General features: G+C 32.1%; 2 protein-coding genes across 2 annotated transcripts; both read right to left on the bottom strand.

The window, feature by feature from the left end:
* Positions 1 to 3,642: 3,642 nt before the first annotated feature.
* LOC130942177 (agamous-like MADS-box protein AGL80) lies at positions 3,643 to 5,050 on the bottom strand. Its single transcript, XM_057870874.1, has 2 exons — positions 4,709 to 5,050; positions 3,643 to 4,401 (listed from the first exon to the last, which is right to left on the bottom strand). The coding sequence occupies exons 1-2, from the start codon at positions 4,883 to 4,885 to the stop codon at positions 3,901 to 3,903; spliced, it is 678 nt and encodes a 225-aa protein (XP_057726857.1). The 5' UTR covers positions 4,886 to 5,050; the 3' UTR covers positions 3,643 to 3,900.
* Positions 5,051 to 18,930: 13,880 nt separating this feature from the next.
* LOC130940487 (transcription factor RF2b-like) lies at positions 18,931 to 22,199 on the bottom strand. Its single transcript, XM_057868621.1, has 4 exons — positions 21,578 to 22,199; positions 20,402 to 20,534; positions 19,917 to 20,001; positions 18,931 to 19,822 (listed from the first exon to the last, which is right to left on the bottom strand). Exons 1-4 carry the CDS (start codon positions 22,066 to 22,068, stop codon positions 19,467 to 19,469), a joined length of 1,065 nt encoding a protein of 354 aa, XP_057724604.1. The 5' UTR covers positions 22,069 to 22,199; the 3' UTR covers positions 18,931 to 19,466.
* Positions 22,200 to 22,815: the final 616 nt, after the last annotated feature.

Below are 22,815 nucleotides of genomic sequence, written 5' to 3'. Positions count from 1 at the left end.
ACCATACTAGCTTTAAGCAACAAGTCCCGGATATATTTTCTTTGAGTCAGTAGCAATCCATCATTACAAGTTTTAGCTACTTGTATTCCAATAAAATAGTGCAATTCACCTGTAACACTTTTATTATTAGAATGTCACGTTTTCAGCTGTGTCACTTTGATCATGAAGAGTATTACGACGACTTTCATACTTAATAATAAAATAAAAGTCTTTGTAAAATTCGAAATTGTATAAACTATTCTTTTAAAAACTGGAAATAATTTTTGTTTAAAAAACGCACATACATATGTACAAATCAATCACAGCTAGGGGTGTCAATGGGGCGGGACGGGGGCAGGGGATGCCTCCCTGCTCCCCGTCCCCGCCCTCAAATTTTGTCCCCGTCCCCGCCCCATTCTCCGCCATGGGGGAATAATTGCCCCCATCCCCATTTCCCACGTTCCCCGTGTTCTTCGCGGATCTCCATTCCCCATCTGCTTATGTTGAACATTTATATGAAAATTATCATAAAAAATTTAAAAAATATAAAAAAATCACAAAATGTCAAAACAACACACAAACATACATATCACAAACATACATATCTTATCCAAGATTACAACTTACAAAAAAAGAAATATAAAATCAAGTGATCATAGTTCATAAAACGAAATTTTAAAATACAACATCCATTCTTAAAAAAAGCCATAAAATAAAGTCTTTAGCTTCCAACAAACAACTCCATGTTCTCTGTTAAAATACAAGACAAACATGAATATGTTAACATACATCATAAACAAGAATACCATATAATTAATAAGAATTTGACATAATAAAAAAATAATTATCTAAACTCTTAAATCTCCATATCCATCATATAGTCCCAAGGAATTAGAATTTTCGACCCTGATTTACTTATATTATATCAACCAACAATTTTTATCATCTCATTTGGGCCAGCTAACCTTTTAACCATTTCCAACTTCAGCTAATCAATCCAAATGCCAAGATAGCTTAAAGATCTGTGCTCTAACTTGGATTAAAACACAATTTCAAATTACTAATTACATCACTCTCAAGGATTGAAACTTATGTATTACTTTCTTCCAACCACATGCAATCAATCACATTTTGCACTGCAAGGGGAGTTTTCTCAAATCCGTGTACATACATATTAAAGTCAGAAATTACAGCACAAAACAGGTGAAAACTTAAGTTTAGAACTAATACTATAGTGAAGACAAAAGAAAGAAGACCAGCAACATGTGTAGAATAATAAATAACTTTCAAACCCTACAATGGAACTCATGCATGCAACTAAATAAAGCTTCAGGTTAGATTGTCAGATACCAAAAGCCTGCAAAATTAAGCTAGTTTTCAATAGAAAATCTAAAACTGAAGTAGAACCATTCATCTTCTAAACCTGCAACAACCTCAAACTCCTTAAATCCTTCCAAACGTTTGTAAAAGGCCCTAGATTCCACTTAGTGAATCCTAATTGCAATCAAAACTCATAACTAACACTTACTACAACAAACAGAGAACCTGAACTTGAGGCCTAAAACACATTTAATCCTTGTACTAAAGTAGCTCAACCAATAAATTAAGCACAATAAGAAGGTGAATCAGCTTTACATTTAGTCAATTCATGTATCACCGTTTTGGGTTATAATTCAATATATAAATGGTGCAGCAAATTAGAATTTTTCATTCTACAAAATATAAATTATTAATACAGAATAGCATAGCATAAATTCATCAACAGGCAACAGCTAATAAAATCAGAATTCAGAATTAATGGAAAATAAAAAAATTAAAGTATGAAAAAAATGAAAAAGCAGCCACCAATTATCAGAAATTCATAGAACAAAACATCCATTAACAAAAACAACAGCCACCAACTTCAAAAAATCAAAATCATCACCATCAAATTCATGAAAAAAAGCAAAAACCTAAACTGAAATCTCAAAATACGAGAAGAAAAGGAGAGAGTAGTGAATCTTACCAGGGATAAGAGAGAAATGGCTGAAGAGGTCAGAAACGCCGGTGAAGAGAAGAGCGGCGAACAACAGGAAGAGAGCGAACGAAACAGGGCGCACGGGGCGGTGCGGTGATGATGCAGTGTGGGCCGGCTGAAACGGACAGTGACGAGGCCGTGACGATGGTGGTCGGAGGTTGCGGACGACGGAGAGAATGCAGAGGAATGGTGCAGAGAGAGACGAAGGGTTTTGCGAGGAGAGGAGCACTGTTGAACAACAAATGCGGCGCTCTATGTTGGAAGTGGGAAGTGGGAAGTGGGAACTGGAAAAAGGAGTTAGGGTTAACTTTTCTATATATATATATATATGCAAAGTGAAATTACTTAAAAACCAAAATAAAAATTAAATTCATAAGAATATTTAAGTAATTTAATATATTCGGGGATTGTGGGGAATACGGGGACGGGGACGGGGATCCCCGCTCGGGTCCCCACATCTGCTTCGGGGAAATTTTGTTCCCCATCCCCATTCCCGCAGAAAAAATTCTCCGCTATCAGGGCCCCATTCGGGGTGGTCCCCGCGGGAATCCCCGCTTCTTGGAAATTTTTGACACCCCTAATCACAGCTACTTATATATATATATATATATATATATATATATATATATATATATATATAATAACAACTAAGTTCTTTATACAATAACTTACAAACATAACCATCAAAATTTCTACCCTCTTTACAAATATAATATTAATGGCGAGGGATAAATAAATAACAACAAAATCGTATAAACAAAACGCGGTTAAACTCTTCTTAAACTTCTTCATCCATTTTCTAAAAAGATAAGCTGTAGGGAGTGAGAATCTAATCACATGGTCTCACCACAGAGTTTTAGAATTGTCATAAGAAGATATTTAATAAGAAAGCTGTTTTCAAGCTCAGTAATTATCGTTGTCTTATGAATCGTTTGAAAACCGACGGTTTAATTATCAAAAAATTCAAAACCTTCTTCTATTCAAAACAAAATCGTTATTTTTATGCTCCAACTTCTCTTTTACTCGGTCTTTATATACTCACTTTTCTAACTATTTTTTTTATTAGCTCATTATTTAATTTTTGAAATTTTCAAGGCTTTTCAAAAAGTTTTAATTTAATGTTTGAATTTTTTTTGGCCAGATTCCTACTGTGTGCAAGTAGAACAAAGACGTCAGGCGTGCACATATGAAAGGAGAAGCATGCATCAATTGTGAACAAAGACAAAAAAGACACACATATAGCGTGTATTTCGCAGGTTAGTTATTTTCAACAAAAAAAGTAACAGGTTGATTTGCGCGTTTTAGTCAATAAAAAATGCGACACACCAATTAGCATATTTTGAATAAGTACGATTTAAAAACATCACATTTGTTTTGTATAATCTATTTTTAAATATCACATTTTAAAAATTATGAAAGACTTTTCCTTTATGCATGAAAATGTATGCAATCTAAAAGTTTACAATTATTACCAATTTGATTCACACATTTTTATCCAATTTATCTTGTAGATTTTTTGATTCCACAAAAATAATTATTTCATTTATTATCCATCTATTTAGATGTGTAACTATTATTACCCAAAACAAAAAACAGCTCTTCTTAGTAGTTATCACAAAATAATTATCAAAAATCGAACAATTAGAGAAGAACACAATAATGTAATGAATTTATTCCCAAAACACTTCTGAAATGTAATAATAGTACTAAATACGCCACACATGAAACTGAGAAGACAAATACTAAGACAAGACACTAAACCACACATCACAGGGTAAACTGGAAATTAAACAACAACGGAAACGAAACCATAAAATGCAAGACCCTTAATTAGCTAGAAGAGACAAAGCCCTAAAGCCCTAATTAAGTAATTATTATCATCACCATTGATCAATCCACACAAATTAATTAATTCTTGCATTTCCAAGAATCATGTCAAAACCACTATTGTAGTTGTTGTGGTTGTTTTCCTCCATAAATGAAAAATGGTTCATGTTCTTCCCACTAGACTCTCCACTCTCAAGGGGATGATGAGGACCATGAATCGGCCCTGACGACGGCGCGAAATCCATCATCATCTCCTTGTTCTCTTTTTCCAGAAGCATCTGCAACCGCATGTCGATCTCCCTAAGCTTCATGTCAGTATGATAAGCCAAGTTATTCAAATCAAAGAAGCTCAGATTCTCTGGAAGCCTATTTCTTAGCATGAAATCATGCATGCGAAGCTGGAACTCCTTCTCGTTGTTATCATGCCTTTTCTTCTTCAGCTTCTCCTTCTCTTTCGCGATCCTCAGAGTCAAGTAATCCGCATGATCCATCCTCTTCCTGTTTTGATCAATTTCCGGCATTTGCCGGAATTTCTCAATCACCCTTTCAACTCCCGTGCGAGAGGGCCAAACCTCGGGCTAAAGAAACAAGAATCATTCAAAAAAAAAAAAATTACTAACAAAAATGGCTCAAAAAAATGTTGATTGTTTTAAGATAACGTCATCACGATTTTTTAATTCGTATCATATATGTATGCTCAATTTTATTTTATAGTGTTTATTTCTGTGAAGATTTCTTTATATGAAAATGATATTACGGACTATTAGATAACTCGCTCGAATATATTCAGTTAAATATGTGAAATTATCTAACTATTTAAAATAATATCATCTTTATATAAAAATATTAACAGCCTTATTTTATAGATGTAGATTTTGGACAAACCTCGTCAAGAGGATGAGCATCTTGACGTGAATTGTAGACTATGGCACAGGCATCAACCCCACAAAGGGTGCTTAGTTCACTAATTTTCTTCATCATCCCTCTTTTCCTCTTCTTGTATGTAACCCTCCTTGCAGCATCGTTGGTTATGTATGCAAGCTTCACTTTGGATCTAGCCATGGTGGTAGTCAGCAAAGTAGAGATAGAGAAAATTAAGAATGATGAAGGGAGAAAATTAAAGTAACCTAGGTGTCTATAGTAATTTTATTTCTGCTTCAACCAATCCTTTTATAGATTCATTTGTGAAACCTAGATTCATTCCAGGCTAAGCCATTTTTTGCTGCATTAATTGTCATCCTATACTAATATGGTTACATCATGAAGCCTTGACCCAATATGAAATATTAGGATTTGGGGGCTGTTGAATAAAATCTCAAATTTAATAGTTTCCATTCCTGGAGAGTATAACATTATATTTTAAACAAATAATTATGTGTTAATATTTAGATTAGTCCTGAAATTATTTTTGTGTTTCAATTTAGTTTTTAAAATTAGTATTTTTATTTGTTATAATATTACAGGAATAATATAAATTTTTTAAAATTACGGTACACTTTGTTCTGACAGTATAAATTATGTATAGTACAAAAAATTTATAAAATTAAGCTACTTTTATAAAATAAAGTCGTAGGTTGACAAAAGTCTCTGGCTAAGAAGACTAAGATATCTGTAGATAAAAAATCAAATAATAAGATTTTTAGTTATTATTTTTATATGAAAAAGTTTAATTTTTTATTAATAATTAATTTTGACATTTGATACCTAAAATTTAAAACAATTTAACGTATATATTTTTATATTTAATTAGGTGTTAACTGTTAAGTCTATTGTACAAATAAAAATAATTAATTTTTATACTTGCTATTTAAAAATAATATTTTTCTCTCTGTGTATATAAAAATATAATTAGATATTAGCAAAAAAAATTATACTGATAGTAATAAAATTAACTCAAAATTAATTTTTTTAAAACAATTGAATCTTGATTCTAACTTTTAATTATAATACTAGTATTCTCTCCAAATTATATGTAATAAATATTTGAAAGAAGAAAAATGAAAATATAGATTAAAAAGATAAGCGGTAAAAATTTAAAACTAAAAAACTATGTATATAATAACAACAATAATAATATTTTTATTTAAATTATATTATTTTTTTAATTTTATTTTCTGTAAAAGAGAAATATAGAAAAAATAGAGAATGAGAGAAAAGAGAGTGAAAGATAAAGATGAAGAATGAGAGTGAGAATTTGTTAATTTTGGAAGAAAAAATTTTATTTTAATTGTAAAAAAATATTGGATGATATATTTTGATTTGTCAAATTACTAATATAAAATATAAAATATATATAGAGTAAAAATAGTAGAGAGAAATAGAAAAATAGAGAGAGGTAGATGAGAGAATTTAAGAAGGGAGTTTATTAATTTTGAAAAAATATTTTCTCACAATTTTAATAAGAGAGTGTCATGTGACACATTTGATTATTAAATTAGATAGTAATATATGATACATAATATAGGTATATTTCAATTTCAATTTTAATATTTCAATTTTAATTTTAAAGTAATTAAAGAATGTCATATTGCACATTTTGATTGTTAAATTAGTAATTAGTCATTGTTATTGATAATGATATATAAAATAAATAGAGTGGTTGAAGGAAGGAGAGAAATAGAGAAAGGAAGAGAGAGGATGTGAGAACTCTTTAAGTTTAGAAAAAAAATTGATTTCAATTGCAATGAGGGAGTAACATGTGACACATTTTGGTTGTAAAATTAGTAAGGAAGAGGGATTGATTCTTTAATTTTGGAGATAAAAATTTAATTTTAATTACAATAAGAAAGTGACATGTGATACATTTTAGTTTTAAAATTAGTAAGGAATAAAGGAAAATTTCTAAATTTTAGAGGAAAAATTTGATTTTAATTACAATAAAAAAAGTAACATATGACACATTTTAGTTGTAAAATTAGAGATATATATATAATAGAATATATAATAGAATAATAATTTTAATTTACTCTCTCTGGTTTTTAAAATTTTGCTTTACTCAATCCTCCAATTTAATAGTTAATGACATGCTAAAATGAATTAACGACTATTGCACTAAACTTTTTAATAGTTATTTCTAAAGTGGTAATTAAAACTTTTTTATCACAATTTTTTTTACAAAATATTTAAAATTCTGATCTAATCCTAATTTTACATACAAGTTTTAAAGGTTTGTTAAGGAATAAGTTAAGGTAAAAAAATTTAATATCCATGTCAATAGAAGTTAGTGAGTCCAGTCTGATATTCATTAGTGTATCTTAGTATATCGTTAACAATTTTACAATGAAAATACGATCATAGACTAACGTAAGTTATAGATTATAAATTTAGAAAACAAATTGAATAAATTAAAATTTTAAAAATTAAATTAAACGCAAAATCATGCTTAACAATATCAGTATTTTGACTATTAGCTTAACAATTATGCTCTGAGTACACTCTTTACGGCATACATGATTTTTTTAATATCAGTATTTTCTTAACAACAAATACGTATTTTTTTGTTTTGTTAATTAAATAATAATAATCTAAATTCACAATTAATTAATATCAGTACTAGTATTCCTCTCCCATGTTCCATTTTCCATCCAGTCAAGATAAATGATCCTCATTTCCTCCTCATTCTCATAACGGAACCTCATTTAATAGTCCCCCTATTTAAAGAGGTGGACCAACACAAATATCTGTGTGTATTAATCAAATTGTTTTTTTAAAACATATAAAATAATAAACATAACATAATATAATCCAATCTAATCTAACTTAAAAGATAAAAAAAATCATAATGTATTCGTTAAAAATACAATATAAAATTCTATTCATATGATTTCAAACTCAAACCATTTCAAATATATACGATAATATTATCTAATCTAATATTAATAAAACTAACCATCATTACAAAGATAAAATATATTTTCTCTTTGAAATTTGATAAAAATTTTAAAAATATCCTTATATTTTATTTGATTTTAATTTTGTTCTAAAAATTTTCGATTTACATCTAAAGGTGACAATATGTATTTTACCCGTGGATTTCCAATCCGACTCCACCTGGTCAGGTAAGATTGCCAATCCGATCCGCAGTGGGTAGGATAGGATGCGGGTAGGATTCTCGTGCGGAGTCGGGTAATTGCAGGTTGAGCCTCAACCTTATCCGATCAACCCACACTCTATATATGTATATGTTATATACTTATATAAAAATATATTTTAAGTGGATGTTGAACCAAAGACCTTTCACTAAATGCAAAAGATCCTTAGTCACTAAAAGAAAATCATTAATTGATAATTTAATATTTATTTTTTACGTAAAAGTCAGTTCTATTTTAAATTATTATCAAATTATATAATAATGTTGTATCTTTTTATAACCCGTGGGTAGAATCGGGTATCCGCGGGTTAAGAGCTGGTAGGGTCAAGGTTGGATCCAAAAACCTTACCCTATCCTATCTTATCCATTGTCACCCATATTTGCATCAAATATATTTCCGACAACTAAATTTTCAAAAAATTTAAGACCAATCCAACAACAATGTATGACAATTATGTTTGATTTTCTTGTGTTGAAGGTTGTTCTTATGAAATTATTTTTTAATTGGTCCTAAATTTTTTGAAAAATTAGCCAAAGGGGGTATATTGATGCAAATCAAAAACTTATGAGACAAAATTGAAACAAAATAAAATTTAGAGATATTTTTAAAATTTTTGTCAAATTTCAAAAACAAAAAGAATAATTTACTTTAGGCTTTTATATAAATAGAATCAATAATTATGTAATGCAAGGTTCTGAGAACTGAACCGGTTATCAAACCGCTCTAACTACTGGTTTACTGGTTCATAGGTTCAACCGGTTCGACCGTAGTTGAACCGAAAAAATCGTTTTATAATAAAATAATAAATAAAATATAATAAACACATTAAAATATAATTATAGTCTAATGTAAACTTTAAAATATTATTCAAATTAAAAGTACTACATACATAAACTATAATCTCATTCAAATACAAATTCAAAAGTAAAATAACAAAACAACCAATTAAACATAAAATGGCAACATCTTCAGATGCAACCTGGAGATCATCACTAGAAATTACTGCTTCTATACCAGCTAATGGGAAGGTCATAAGCTCCTCGATACCTGCACAAATAACGTGAGTTAACATTCAAAGGGAAAAGCAACATTGCACAGAAAAGCATGCAGAATGGCATGAAAAGAAACAAGTGTTCTACAAAAGAATGGTCGAAAAAAATTGAAAATGAAAATTTCACCAGCAAACAAAAAGGATGTACAGGAGGAAATAGTAAATCCCAGATACAAAAAAAGATTAATAAAAAAGAATTCATAGTTCCTGGAATATAAGATAACACAATCTTCTGTAAAATAGGGTAACCCTTACTTGGCTATATCCTTGAATTTATTAACAAGAAACAGCTTTGCTGCATCACACAATGGTTGGATTGTTTCTTGCTGAAGTATTGGTCAATGTACTACTATACATAAAATTCAATAACTACATAAGATCACCTTTTTCTGTACCAAGAAGAAAGAAACATGGCATTTGTAAAAAAAAAAAATATTTGGGGGAACGCTCAATAAATAGGTACTATAAAGCTTTTATGTTTTATACCTCGTAGAAATAAGGACTTTTAGCAGCCAAGATAGGAGAACTGATATTTAATGTTTTAACTCTCACAGAACAAAGTTCCAGTCTGCATCATCGGCTTCATCACCTACATTAGCAAAAACCAGAATTAAAAAAAATTGTAAATCAGTGCAGAACCAACAACTTCATTATTAAGTAGAACATATCTATTATCTAGTCAATAGGTGACTGTTATACTCTTTGTAAAACACTAATTTCTAGTTCCAGTTATACTCTTGTTTATATCAAACAATACATTTATATTGATTAATGTTCCACATTTTCAATTCCTATAAACACAATTTTAAACATACCACTAATGGATAAACTAGACACCATAGCAAGTCATCAACTGAAAGCAGATATATGGAAAGGAACTAACATATGGAAAGCCGAGGAAACCCTTGGGAACCATCCAAATGGCCCATTACATTTTTCAACCTGTAACAATCTAACACTTGTTATGCATGATTTCACAGATCAGTATCACTATATTAGTATATCATAGTTCATCAGTTCACACTTCAGTGACTTCAGTTCACAGAGCTTCACAAAATCAAATAACTATTCAATCATACTCATCAGGAAGACAGAGACATGCAATAGTTATTCAATCAAATAAATATATCAGGTGCTTCTTTTTGTTTGTTTTCAACCTTACATCAGTAACATGAGAAACTATTTATTGGTGGGGATGAATTAGGTAGAAAAAATTAAAAAATCATTACAGTTGGTGAAAGTGGAATTCACCTTTAGGAGGCAGAGCCATGAAAGTGAAGGGTATGAAATTAGCACGGTGAAGCTCAATCATGGAAGTAGTTCACACTCCTCCTAGATGCCACAAAAATTTTGGTACTTTCACAACTGTCCGTGGTCCCTTACCCCTGCCTGTAATCTCAGAACCACATAAAAATCTCTTCCTTTTCTCTATGGCGCCGGCAGGACAGTGGTTGCGCGACGGAGGCACGAGGCGAGACCGGCGACGGTGGCTTCAAAGCTCAAACGGTAGCTGCACAATGGAGGGGAAGGAAGCTGCGACGGTGGCTTCGAAGCTCGAAATTGCGACGGCGGCGGTAGAAGGCCGATGGCTGGACGGAAGTGAAGGACGAACTTGACGACGATGAGAGGAAGGAGAAGCACAAGGTCGAGGGTGATGGGAGTGAGTTGGTGCTGCGCGTTTTGCTTTGCCGCCGTGGAACTGGATCAGTGGAAGGGTTGGGTAATGGTTATTGGTTAGGGTTCCTCAGTCATACGGCGCCGTTTTTGAAAATTTTAGAAAACCGGTCGGTTCACGGTTCGGTTTGACCGACCGGTTTTCGGCTGGTTTGACGGTTCAATTCCGATTTCTCAAATCTCCGATTTTAGCTTTAGTCCGAATCGTATTTTTCATCGGTTCGTGGTTCGACCGGTCCGACCACCGGTTCGAACCGGTTTTCAGAACCTTGATGTAATGTTATACTATGAGATTTAGCAGTTTTCCATGGAGTGAGGACCTCTTTCTTACCTTCTCATTTATCTTTGAATTTGTGTTTTTATTCTTATAACGACATTATGTCAGAAATTATTTATTATATTAGTCCGTTGTTGATGATATGCATGTAAAAGGCAAAGAGCTGGGCGTGTGTATGAAAAATTATGCTTCTCGCAGCTAATGGGGTGCTGACAACGTCTTCTCACCTATAGCGAGATGGTCATGAGTCACCACGCGTTTGGGACCCTATAGTCGTGCTCTGCGACGCTGACGCACCTACTTCTAGTGACATGCAAGATGCTGGAATCACTACAACAAAAATGTCGAATGGCGTCGGAGGCTAGTGGCAGATTTATGGTGGATCTAGATTTTTGATAGTATATTCATCGGTAATAATTGGATGAAAAAAAGAAAAATTGGCACGATCATTATCGTTGGATTTAGGAAAAAAATCTGATGTAAGATAATTAAATGAAACACATCGTTTTGGTCACAGATTATGTGTTGTCGGCGGATTTTTCGACGGTAAATTCACCGGTAAAATTGACCTTAAATTCGAATTTGCGAACACTTCCCCCTTTATTTCTGCAACATCACTTCTCTCCCATTTCTCTTTCTCTCCCGTCGTCAGCCCCATCACCACCATTCGCTTCCATTTCGTTGCCGTCGATCGCTTCCCACAACTTTAACCATCGTTGCCGTCGAGGAGCATCCACCTGGAGCTTGTTTCTGCCATGGAGGATCTATTTCTTCCTTGCAATTTTCTGCCTTTGTCATTTGCCGCTTGCCTCCGTCATTTATGATGTTACCCTTAGCTTCCTCCTTCATCTAGGTATGTCTTCTTTTCTTTCTATTTTTTTTGACATTATTGACATTTGTTAAATTCTAACCCTAATAATTAGCATAATTTCTCTAAGTGTTAAGTTAAATTAAGGTCTATCACATTATCTAGTAGTACTTATAAAGTTTGTGATATTTAATTTTATTTTAGTTATTAAGAAGATTGAAATCTTGTGGAAGAATCTACAAAATAATTGTTTGCTCTCTTAATTCATGAAGAGCTATGAATATATATTACATCAGTATTTTGTGTTACTTTAATTTAAATTTTATCATAATGTGTTTTTCAATATTTAATATATCTAATATAATGTAGTTGCTACAGGTTTATTCACTCTAAATTATGAATATATGTTTAAATGTGAAATTGGTATATGCATAGTATTAAATCTTGAATAATTGAATATCTTGGGAGAAATATTAATTTTTTACATGATTTTGTATTAGAGTACTTTTATCAAGTTGTGCATGTTTCAAATGGTCAATCAATGATGTTCTAGTTTTGAAGGCATATAAAAGACTGGACAATTTTTACCTTAACTAACAATGATGTTCTATCATTGTTTCAAATGAGACTTTAATATCATTAAAATTTGAGACTTCAACATCATTAAAATTTATCATCAAATTTTAAGAGTGATCTCACAAACTATGTGTTTAATTAGTCTTATTTGATTTTTTCTCCCAATCAAATCTTGATAATTCAGACCATAAACTCTGCATTATTTTATTTAACTGATAACTACATACTTACACATAGATGAATATTGAATAGCTACTGCACTAATTCATGATTCACATTCAAGGGCACTTCAATTTTCCTCCTTTTGCGGTTTGAGATGCGTAGTACGGACAGGCGTTGCAGTTGCGGCGGTACTAGGTAGCATGCAGTTACATCTTTGGCAGCAAGTATTGAACTGTATGATTATTTGTTGTGATTTTACTTTTTTTATTCTATTAATAAAATATATGTTAGTTGTCTAAAATTGTATTTATTATTGTATATATATTCAATTCATATTCTATTTATGTATAGCTCTTATAATTGTAGATAGAATGGTAGATAGTTATAGTTTTTGCCGATTGTATTTGAAGTATGTTAGACTTATACAAATATAAGTGAGTATATGTATAAAATAAAATAAAATTAAAAAATTTTTAAAAATTAAATTGAGAGTTCGGTGCATTTTAAATTTAATTTTCTTCCTTAATTGAATTTTCTTTTTTTTTTAGTTTTAATATTAAATTTTGATATTTGAATTTATTTGTGAATTTTTAATTAAAAAGTATAGATAAATTATTATAAAAAAATTGCAAAACTTTAAATTTTATTAGTTTAGAAATTATTCAATTTAAACATTTAAAATTATATATTAAATTTTTAAACAAATCTTTTGAAAAAAATTCGATAATAATAAATTTCAGAAGAATTTCTCCAATTAAAATTTATATCCGCCGGTAATTAGTGACAGACGGACGAAGTTTATATCATCGAAATTTTTTTGCCGTTTAATTCGACAATAAACAAGTTGCTGCCGAATTGTTTTTATAAATTCACCAATAAATTTGACAATATTCGACAATTTTTTTGTAATGGGTGCTGTCGTGCTGACACGCATTCCCCATGCAGAAGGCACGTCATCTCCTCTTGTAAAAGAAGCCGCTCTTTGCTCTTCTTCTCCATCTCTCTGAGTGTGAAGAGAAGGTTACTGAGGGTGCGAGCAATTTTTTTTACAGTAAAGAGTGTAACGAAAAAAGATATATAGTCTGTGTTAAATTTGATGGTTTATAAATCTGTGTGTCAATGTTCTGAAAACCGGTTCGAATCGGTCGGTCGAACCATGAACCGGTCACAAAGACGGTTCGAAAAATAAGAAAAACTGCAAAATTTGAAAACTGGAGTTGAACCGGTGAACCGGCCGATAACCGGTCGGTCGAACCGAACCGTTACCCGGCCGGTTTTTGAGCTGTGCAGCAAAATGCTGCCGTTTGGAGCTCTGAAACCCTAAATCAATGAATCAATCCCTAATTGGCAATTGCCTTCACAGTTCACCTTCACCATTCTCATCGAGCTTCAGAGAGAAGTAGAGAACGCCATCACGATCTCACCGGCTCACACGCCCACACAGGTTCACCATCGCGCAGTCATCTCCGTCGCGCAGGCACTTCCGTCGAGCATTCACCTCCGTCGCACAGGCACCTCCGTCGAGCATTCACCTCCGTCGCGCAGTAACCTCGTTCAACCTGTCACCTCTGTCGCGCAGTCAGCTCCTTCGACTAGTCACCTCCGGCGAGCAATCACTTCCTTCGACCAGTCACCACTCGGCATCGCTGTCTGTCTTCCACTCTCCCTACTGGCCTATTGCATGTTCGATTGAAGTGTTGAAGGTGCCTTCGAGCTCTGAGAGAAAGCCTTCGACTTCGAGGTAATTTTTTCCCTCTGAAATCTGAATCCCTAAATCACGAAAACTCTCAAGGCTGAGACTGAGATCCCTAATTGGCTTCGCTGCTCTCTCTGCTTCAATGGTTCCCATTGTTGATGATTCTTCTTCGAGCAAGCTTACTTCACTGAAGTCACTGGCGTCACCGCGTCACACGGGTCGAGGGCTCGCCGTCAAGACACCGCCGTCGCGCCACCTAGAGCCATCGAGAACTTAGAAGTGAGAATGCCTCACTCTCACACGGGTCGAGCCACTGCCGTAGAGCCACTGCCGTCGAGCCATCGCAGTAGCCGTGGAGAACTGAGAAGGTGCCTTCGCTGTCTCCCACCGCCTCACTCTCACTCTCCCTGTTGCATGTTCTGCCTTGAAGGTGCCTTCGCTGTCTCAATGTCTCCCACTCTTCCTGTTTTATTTTTCTTTGAACTGTGTAGTGTGATTAGTTGATTACTCAAACTGATTGGAGGTATTTTACTTTGAATTGAAACTGAGCTGTGATTCAAGATGATGAACACCGAAACTGTGAACTTTGAAATTCTGTCTCCCTGTTTAATTTTTCTTTGAACTGTGTAGTGTGAAACTGTGAATTGATTCAAGATTCAACATGAAACTGAACTGTGATTCTCCCTGTACTGTGATTATTGACTAGTGAGTGATTAGTGAAACTGATTACTGAAACTGAACTGTGATTCAACATGATGAACTGTGAACTTTGGTTAATAATTGTTGTTTACTGATTAGTGATTAACTGATTACTTAAACATGAACTGATTTTGGTTTGTTTACTAAACTAGATTTTGTTGTTTGTTGGATAATTGTGAATAATTTTGGATGTTGTTTGTTGTGAACTTGAGAGTTGAGATTATTGGGTTGGATTGTTGGTAATGTTTAGGTATGGATGAAAGTATCAATCAAGACCACCTAGGAATAATAATGCTGAAACTAATTCTACTTCGAATGAACGTTCTCTTCCTCCCGCGACTAACGAAAGTCAGTCACAAACTGAAGTAGTGGAAATGAAGTTGATGATATCAATGATGCAAATCTGCAGCAAGTTATGGAGGATTTTGATGACTGATGACAAACTTTGATCATTTTGATGCTGCTATGTTATGTTTGATTGGTTGTTTTGTTTTTTGACTTTTGAATTTGTATTTGAATGAGATTATAACATCCTGGTTTATGTAGTATTTTTAATTTGAATGATATTTTGAAGTTTAGATTAGACTATAATTATATTTTCATGTGTTTATTTATTATTTTATTATAAAACGATTTTTTGGTTCAACCATGATCGAACCAGTTGAATCTATAAACCAGTAAACCAATAGCTAAAGCGGTTCGATAACCGATTCGGTTTTCAAAACCTTGGTGTGTGTATGTGAGGTAAGTGCACAAAAGTATATATTTTTTATTTAAGGTGCAGAAATAATACGAAATATATGTTTATCCGAAAATGTATTATTGTGTATTTAAACCATTTTTAATATGTATGTTTTTTTATTATCATCGAAGAATTTATAATTTTTTTGTAGTTAGTGTTATTATTATTTTTTTGTACATGATTAATATTAATATAATTAATTTTTATTGTTGCTATGTGGTTAGTATAGTTTAATTACTGATTTATTTGTTTACTGTATATGTATTAATTTGTGTGTTACGTAAGTTTATATATTATTATTAGTTTTGCATATTAATAGTTTCATACTATATTATTATGTTAATATTATTATAGTAATATTATATAGACATAATTAATGTAAAATATAATATTAATAATGGAATATATATTAACCAGATGGTAATTATTAAATAAAATTTGTTAAAACTTATCAGGATTATATATTACGATGAAAAATATTAATATTAAAAGGTAAAATATATAATTATTTTTTTCCTTTTTAGTATATAACTAGTGTTTTTTAATTTTTTTTTATGAACAATGCTAGGGAACCAAAAGGGTATTAGCAAAAAATCAGTCAAATACCTTTGAGTGAATCCAAAATCTTTACGAGTTAATACATATGGATGTTTCTTCTGTTAAGTATCAGAATGTTTTTTTTTTCATACTAAATGGATGTTCTTTTATATATTTTTCGAATTTTTTTGTATTGTAAATGTGAATGTCTCTATTTTTTTAAGAATTTCATATTTTTTTTTTAATTTTATAGATATCTAATTATTTTTGCTAAAATATAACTGGATATTTTTTTTTGTTAAGTATTAGGATGTTTTTTTTTTCATATTAAATGAATGCTTTTTTTATATTTCTGTAATTGTTTAAAGACTCCTTTTGGCTAAGATCAAGTGTGTAGTTTGTAGTCTCTCTAAGAAACCTCTTTATCATCGGTACAACAAAACAAGGAATTTGCATGAACACCGTGTTAGATTCCATACATTGACATACTCATCATGAGGACCCAGTGACCACTTTGTATGGATCCATGTGCAACAATGTCACTTGCTCACAACGTCCATCCAACTCAGCAACTCGATCTGGGTTCCATGCTTCTTGATTTCTCCTAATATCCCAGAGCATTGCTCTGTAGCATCAACGATTCGGTCAGCACTCATTATCCATATTACCACATACCAACTAAAGATAATATAATATGTCAGACAGAGTTGAATAACAACTGAAGGAGGAAAATTTTATCACCAAGTTCAAGTTCAACTCCCCGAAATCGCCGCCGCCTAATGGATCGAGCTCAAGTTCAACTCCAACTGCAATAGCGGTTCCGGTAATACATCTAATTCACAAAAGGGAAGCGGTTCTTGTGGACGGTGGCGAATCCGACGAGGCAGATGTAGGTGATAGAAGAGAAATGGGTCGCAGTGAGAAGGCGGAGAAGGCCTTACGATGAGAGAGAGAGGTGTGTGTGTGATTATTGGAGATAGGTAGGTTAATGTAAGAGAGAAGATGAAGGTTTTTATAGATTTTAATTAGGTTTACTTAATCAAATTTAAATTTTTTAAATTTTAAATTTAAAAAATTTAAAATTAATTATTAATACAAATTAATGTGATTTTGTTTAATTTTTAACTAGTAATATTTTGTTCCATATACTTTTCCTTTTTCTATTGTTAACTGTTATCTGTACCATATGTAACAATCTGAAAATTCTGTATTGTTATTAACTTTAGAAGTATGACATTATCATGGGTAATAATCTAAAAATTATATATTAATATTCATATTTCTAGTTGTAGTTAATTATTACCGAATATGAAAGTTATTATATGTATTAACATTAAAGTATTTTATACATTCATGTTAATAAAATATAAAAATATTATGCTAAATTATTAAATAAAATATGCAACATACATATATATTATTAATAAATATATATTAGTATATATACTGTATATGTTATATTATAAACAATATGTATGTTATTTAAAATATTTATTAATATATTTTAAATTTTAATTATAAATATAGCTTCTATAATTTTTGTTGGATATTAGTCTAATTGTTTTATCTTAGCTTTATTTATATTCACGCGACTAAAATTTTAAAATCGAGGAAATTGATTTTATCAGAACAGTATAGTCATTTGGTGATTGATGCGTTACGACAAATTAAATTTTATCACGTATCTCAAATAAAAAAAGTAAAATATAAATCATCTCTAATGATAACTCTAATGATAACATTAATAGACAAATGATATCTCGAGACACATACGTTCTATTTTTTAGTGAGTAAATACACAACTACACTAAAAAAATGTAATATACATCTATAGTCTCAAGACCGACGGTCACACTGTAAGACAGAAGAACAGACAGTAATTTTATGCACTTGGTTGACGAGTCCATTTTTGTTTTCGTGGTGGGTAATCTCGAATGTCCGTTTCAATGGGATTTTGTTTTCCCTAATATTTGGTGTGTATTTCAAATACTAGTATAAAGAAGAAATTTAAGCATTAGGAAATATTATAATTCCACTCATTTTTACAAAATTTTCACTAAACTATTTATTGCATTGCCAGTTAATAAATAATTATCAATTACCATCCCAAAAAAATTGACAATTAAGCAGATTCGTCGAATTAAGATTATACAAATTGAGAAAAGTTCAGTTTGAGTTAAGCCAACACCCCACGTGTTAGTTTAGTACTAGGTATCACGTATTTCATGCACGTCTTGTTTTAATTTTAAACCTAGAATTTGTATTCGATTCTCATTCTTTTTGTTTAATCATTATCTTTAAAATATAAAATATATATTAAAAATTTGAAATACAAAATACATATTGAAACCAATCTAATGAAACCAATTATGTTAGATGTACACTAAAATTAACTACCAAATCAATCACTAGTGTAAAATACATATTGAAATACAAAATATATGTTAAAAATAAATTAAACTACATATGTATTTACAAAAATACATAATAACTAATTTTGTTGGCTAATTTTAGTGTACAAATAATATTTTTGTATTGAAAATAAATTAAACAACGCATGTATTTGTATATATAGTGGCTGATTTTAATGTACAAATAGCATTTTTATTTATTCTATTTTGTACATTAAAAAGATTAAGGAATAAAATCAAAACCAAGGATGCACAAAAGCATACTTATTCCTATTCCCTATATTAAAATCAGAAGCAATAAACTGGGACGTTCAAGCATTCAGCATTAAAAAGCAGCACTTGCTTTACACCACCGGAGAAAAAAAGAAAAGAGAAGCACATGCTTCATGAAAGGTCTGATTTTAGGATAAGCGTAGTACAATTGGTCTCTAAAACACTGAAATTGTACAACAAAACTATGAATAATAAATCTAAAACTTAACTCGGTAACTAAACATCATAGAAAGAACCCAAGTCCTTACTTGGTACCATGAACTAAAAACACAACAATGAATCAGAGCTTCCATGCTATCATTTGAATGATGATGATGATGATACAATAATGATACAAAATGACTAGGGGGGATCATTTATACATCCCAACATACACAGAGTAACCTAGCACTCCCACTGTTCCAGAAACCAGAAACACTGAACACCAAGCTGAAACACGATTGCACGAACTTGGCAACAAAACCCGAAAGGTGCTTCCCCTTTTTGGGGAGCATCCCTAAGAATAAATAATCAAGAATTAACCCTTGAATCTGAATGGAAGATTTAATGAAATAGAGTACCTTCATTAGTTGACTAGATGTCAACACTATAAACAATGAATGATGCCATGGATAAAAGTCAGCAGGTCAAGCAATTTGTGTTAAATTCAGAATGTAGTGCTACTCTCACTTGCAGAAATTGATGGGCCTTCGGACTTCACCGTAGTTGGTCCCTTGCTGTTGATGTCGAGTCCCTGCATATGATTTTGCATTATTTCCGAGAGTGGATGAGAACTTGATTGTTGTAGTTGATGCGTTGGCATGCTAGATGGGGCGTGAGCAAATGGTGGCAACTGCATGTTCTGGTGATCAGAAGGACCTGATTGGGGTGGGATCGGAAAGAAATTTGCTCCTGTGAATGGCATCTGGTGCATTCCAAGGTTAAAAGACTCAGTGGGGCTCATCATTTCGCCAGTGGCAACCTTAAGCCTCTCGACTTCTTTCTTCAGTGCCTCATTAAGAGCTAAAGCAAAGCAGAAACCATTTAAGCATAATTAATTAACACTAATAGCATACTTTAAGAAATGTGATGAGATTCAAATGGTAATAATGGTTACCATCACGAAGTTGTGCTTGTTGCTCCATCGCTTGCAGGCGGAGCTTAAGCTCTGTGTTTTCAGTACTCAGACCATTTGTGTCCCTCTACAAAAGATAAAAAAGTGATTGAGTCATATATTCATACTCTATACACAAGTTTTGTACTAATGGAAGGCGAGGTCAACTGCTTGTTCTTCAGTATTTTGATATCAAATTACAAATTATTAAGAGGAAAAATACTCAAAGTAATAAAGCAAATATATTATAATAAAGAAAGAGCAGAAAAAAGAAGAAAACAGAAGTAAATGTTCCATTAAGTTCTATGAGACCTCAGGTGTTCATAGATCATGCAGTTGAATTTATTGCACTGAGCTACATTAGGAAATCCAATATTAAAAAGCAGGGGCTTTTATAGAATCATAGAATGGAACTCCTGCAAGTGTTATTGCAAAATAGATAAACTTAGAAGTGATTTTTTTTGTATTAGATGTCTGTCAAAACAAACCTGGTATAGTGTCAGCTGGGCAGAAAGGGTTGTGGCTTCAGTTTGAAGAGTCTGAACTTTGCGCTCAAGTTCTTGAATGTAGCGAGCCTTTCTCTCTTTTGATCGAGCAGCAGATTGCCTATTTGCAAGTATCCTAAATGCACAACAACATAATTAAACTATGAGAATAATAAACAAAACAAGATCTAAAGGAATTTGTAATTACTAACATTAAAGTCACTCAAAGTTAAAGGAAAGAGAGCACCCTCTTTTACACAATCCCCTCAGGCTCCTTCCATTTCAAATGCTCAACATACAAATTACTTAATATTTTTGCACTGAACAGGAAGATTCTTAACGATCTTTAATTGTTCATAAACCATAAATTACAAATTCATCAATTGAAACTTGGACACATAAGCACTATACTATGACAAGTTGACATCCCTTTTAACCCATAAGATTCAAACACCATAAAAAATCTTCGTCACTGAAGTATTGACAATTTGCTTCTACGACAACCTAAGATCACGATAAAATTAAGTATCATGTAGAACACCATAATTGTCAAACGGATTTGGATCCTTTAAATTTTGAATTTCACTTTAGAGTGTAAAGTGTAATCTCTCACCATTTATTTCATAAGTGGGACTAAGAGAAAATATGAGAGAGAAACCATTCAAGGGTGAGAGATCTCACTTTACCCTCTAAATTCAAAATTTAGAGGATCCAAATTCTTGTCAAAAAGCGTCACACACAAGCATAAATAACACAAGCCTCCAAATTCTGATCGTTTTTCTCTTCCCTCACAAATCTACTAACAACATAGATTCATCTTGAATCCTCTCCTGGTTAGTCAAAATAATTCAACTTTACTTCTCTAAGCAAAATTCTTGGATATATAAATATAATGACCAGTTAAGAGTGATGTGAATGAAAAAATCCGAAAACTATACTCTTAATATAGAAACCATGCACAAACTTCACTTAGTCAATGATTTAGACTTCAAAACAAAATCCAATCTGTACTTCAAAAATCCACACTACTAACGAGCTTACTCAAAACATCAAAACCTAAATCTAAACCATTCAGCAACCAATCCAAATCCAAATCCAAATCCAAATCACGAAAGAAGAAAAACATCGCAAATTGAAGTATGCATTTTGAAAAATAAAAAAGCAAAAATGATTGAAGACCTCTTAGCACGCTTGGGATCAATGGTCCAAAGCTCAGCGAGCTTATCAGGAGGCATAGCTTTCTTAGCGTCCATGATCTCCCCAAACGACGTCGTAGAACCATCCACAGAGTTACTGTGCCTGTGCCTCGGCCTCGGAACCGCCTTCTCCGATTCTGTACCGTTACCAATCGGATCCGATCCGTTTCCGGATCCGCCCGAGCCATTCCCGAGCTTGTCCACGTCAATGTACGTCGTGAACAGGTCATCCTCCGATCCGATCTCGTCGAGGCTGGCCGTGGAGGAGCCGCCGGTGAATGGATCCGACGGCGAGAGGTCCATCATGTCGTCAGGTAAGCGGAAACTGACCTCGGAGTGAGCTCGGCGGTGGCCATTGGCGGCGGAGCGAACGAAGAGTGAGGAGGCTGAGGAAGTTGCGGCGGTGGAGGGGGCCGGTGGAGGTAAGTGGGAAGCGGAGTTTGGAGGTGGTGGTGTTGGTGGTGGATCTTGCATCTGTGTTGTTATTTGTTGCCAATTCCTATGCTTCTTCTTTGTCTTAAGTCTTGAGAGTCACACAAACGAGTGAATGAATGAATGAGTGCAATTCTCTCTGTCTTTCATCCCTCTCTCTCCGCTTCCCTTTACTCCCAAGTTCCGGCAATTAACAAATCCGATAATAATAATAATAATAACATTTTACTAAGTTCATTTTTGAATTTTTTTTATATTGTATTATTAAGTGTGAAATTTTTTATGATAAATTAAATTATGTGTTAAATACTACTATGGATATTTAAAAACGTCACTATTTTTATAATTAAAATAATATTTTTTAACAAAATATTAATGACGTTTTGTAGTTTAATAATTAAAATAATATTTTTTATGATAAAACGTTAATGATATTTTGTTCTTTCATAATTAAAATTTTTTAACGTCAATGATATTTTGTGCTACCACCACAATTATATAAAATATTAAAATAATTAAATATTTTTATATTTTACATTAAAATTATTCATATATAAAATTTTTAGCCTTTATCTTTCTATAAATTCGTATAAATATATAATAAAAAAGATTATATATAATCATATGTAAAGTAACGTTAAGTCATAAAAAAAAATATGTAAAGTAATGTTATAAAAGAATGACAATATTAGTTTTGAATAATAAGAACGGCGGCCCTACATATATAAATATTTGACATAAATTTAACAAAAAATTTGCATGCATATGGTAGAGTAAATACTTATAATA

Source organism: Arachis stenosperma, chromosome 7 (assembly GCF_014773155.1).
Source record: "Arachis stenosperma cultivar V10309 chromosome 7, arast.V10309.gnm1.PFL2, whole genome shotgun sequence".
Lineage (NCBI taxonomy): Eukaryota > Viridiplantae > Streptophyta > Magnoliopsida > Fabales > Fabaceae > Arachis > Arachis stenosperma.
The sequence above is the reverse complement of the archived record's forward strand: the minus strand, read 5'-3'. Positions and strand labels throughout refer to the sequence as shown.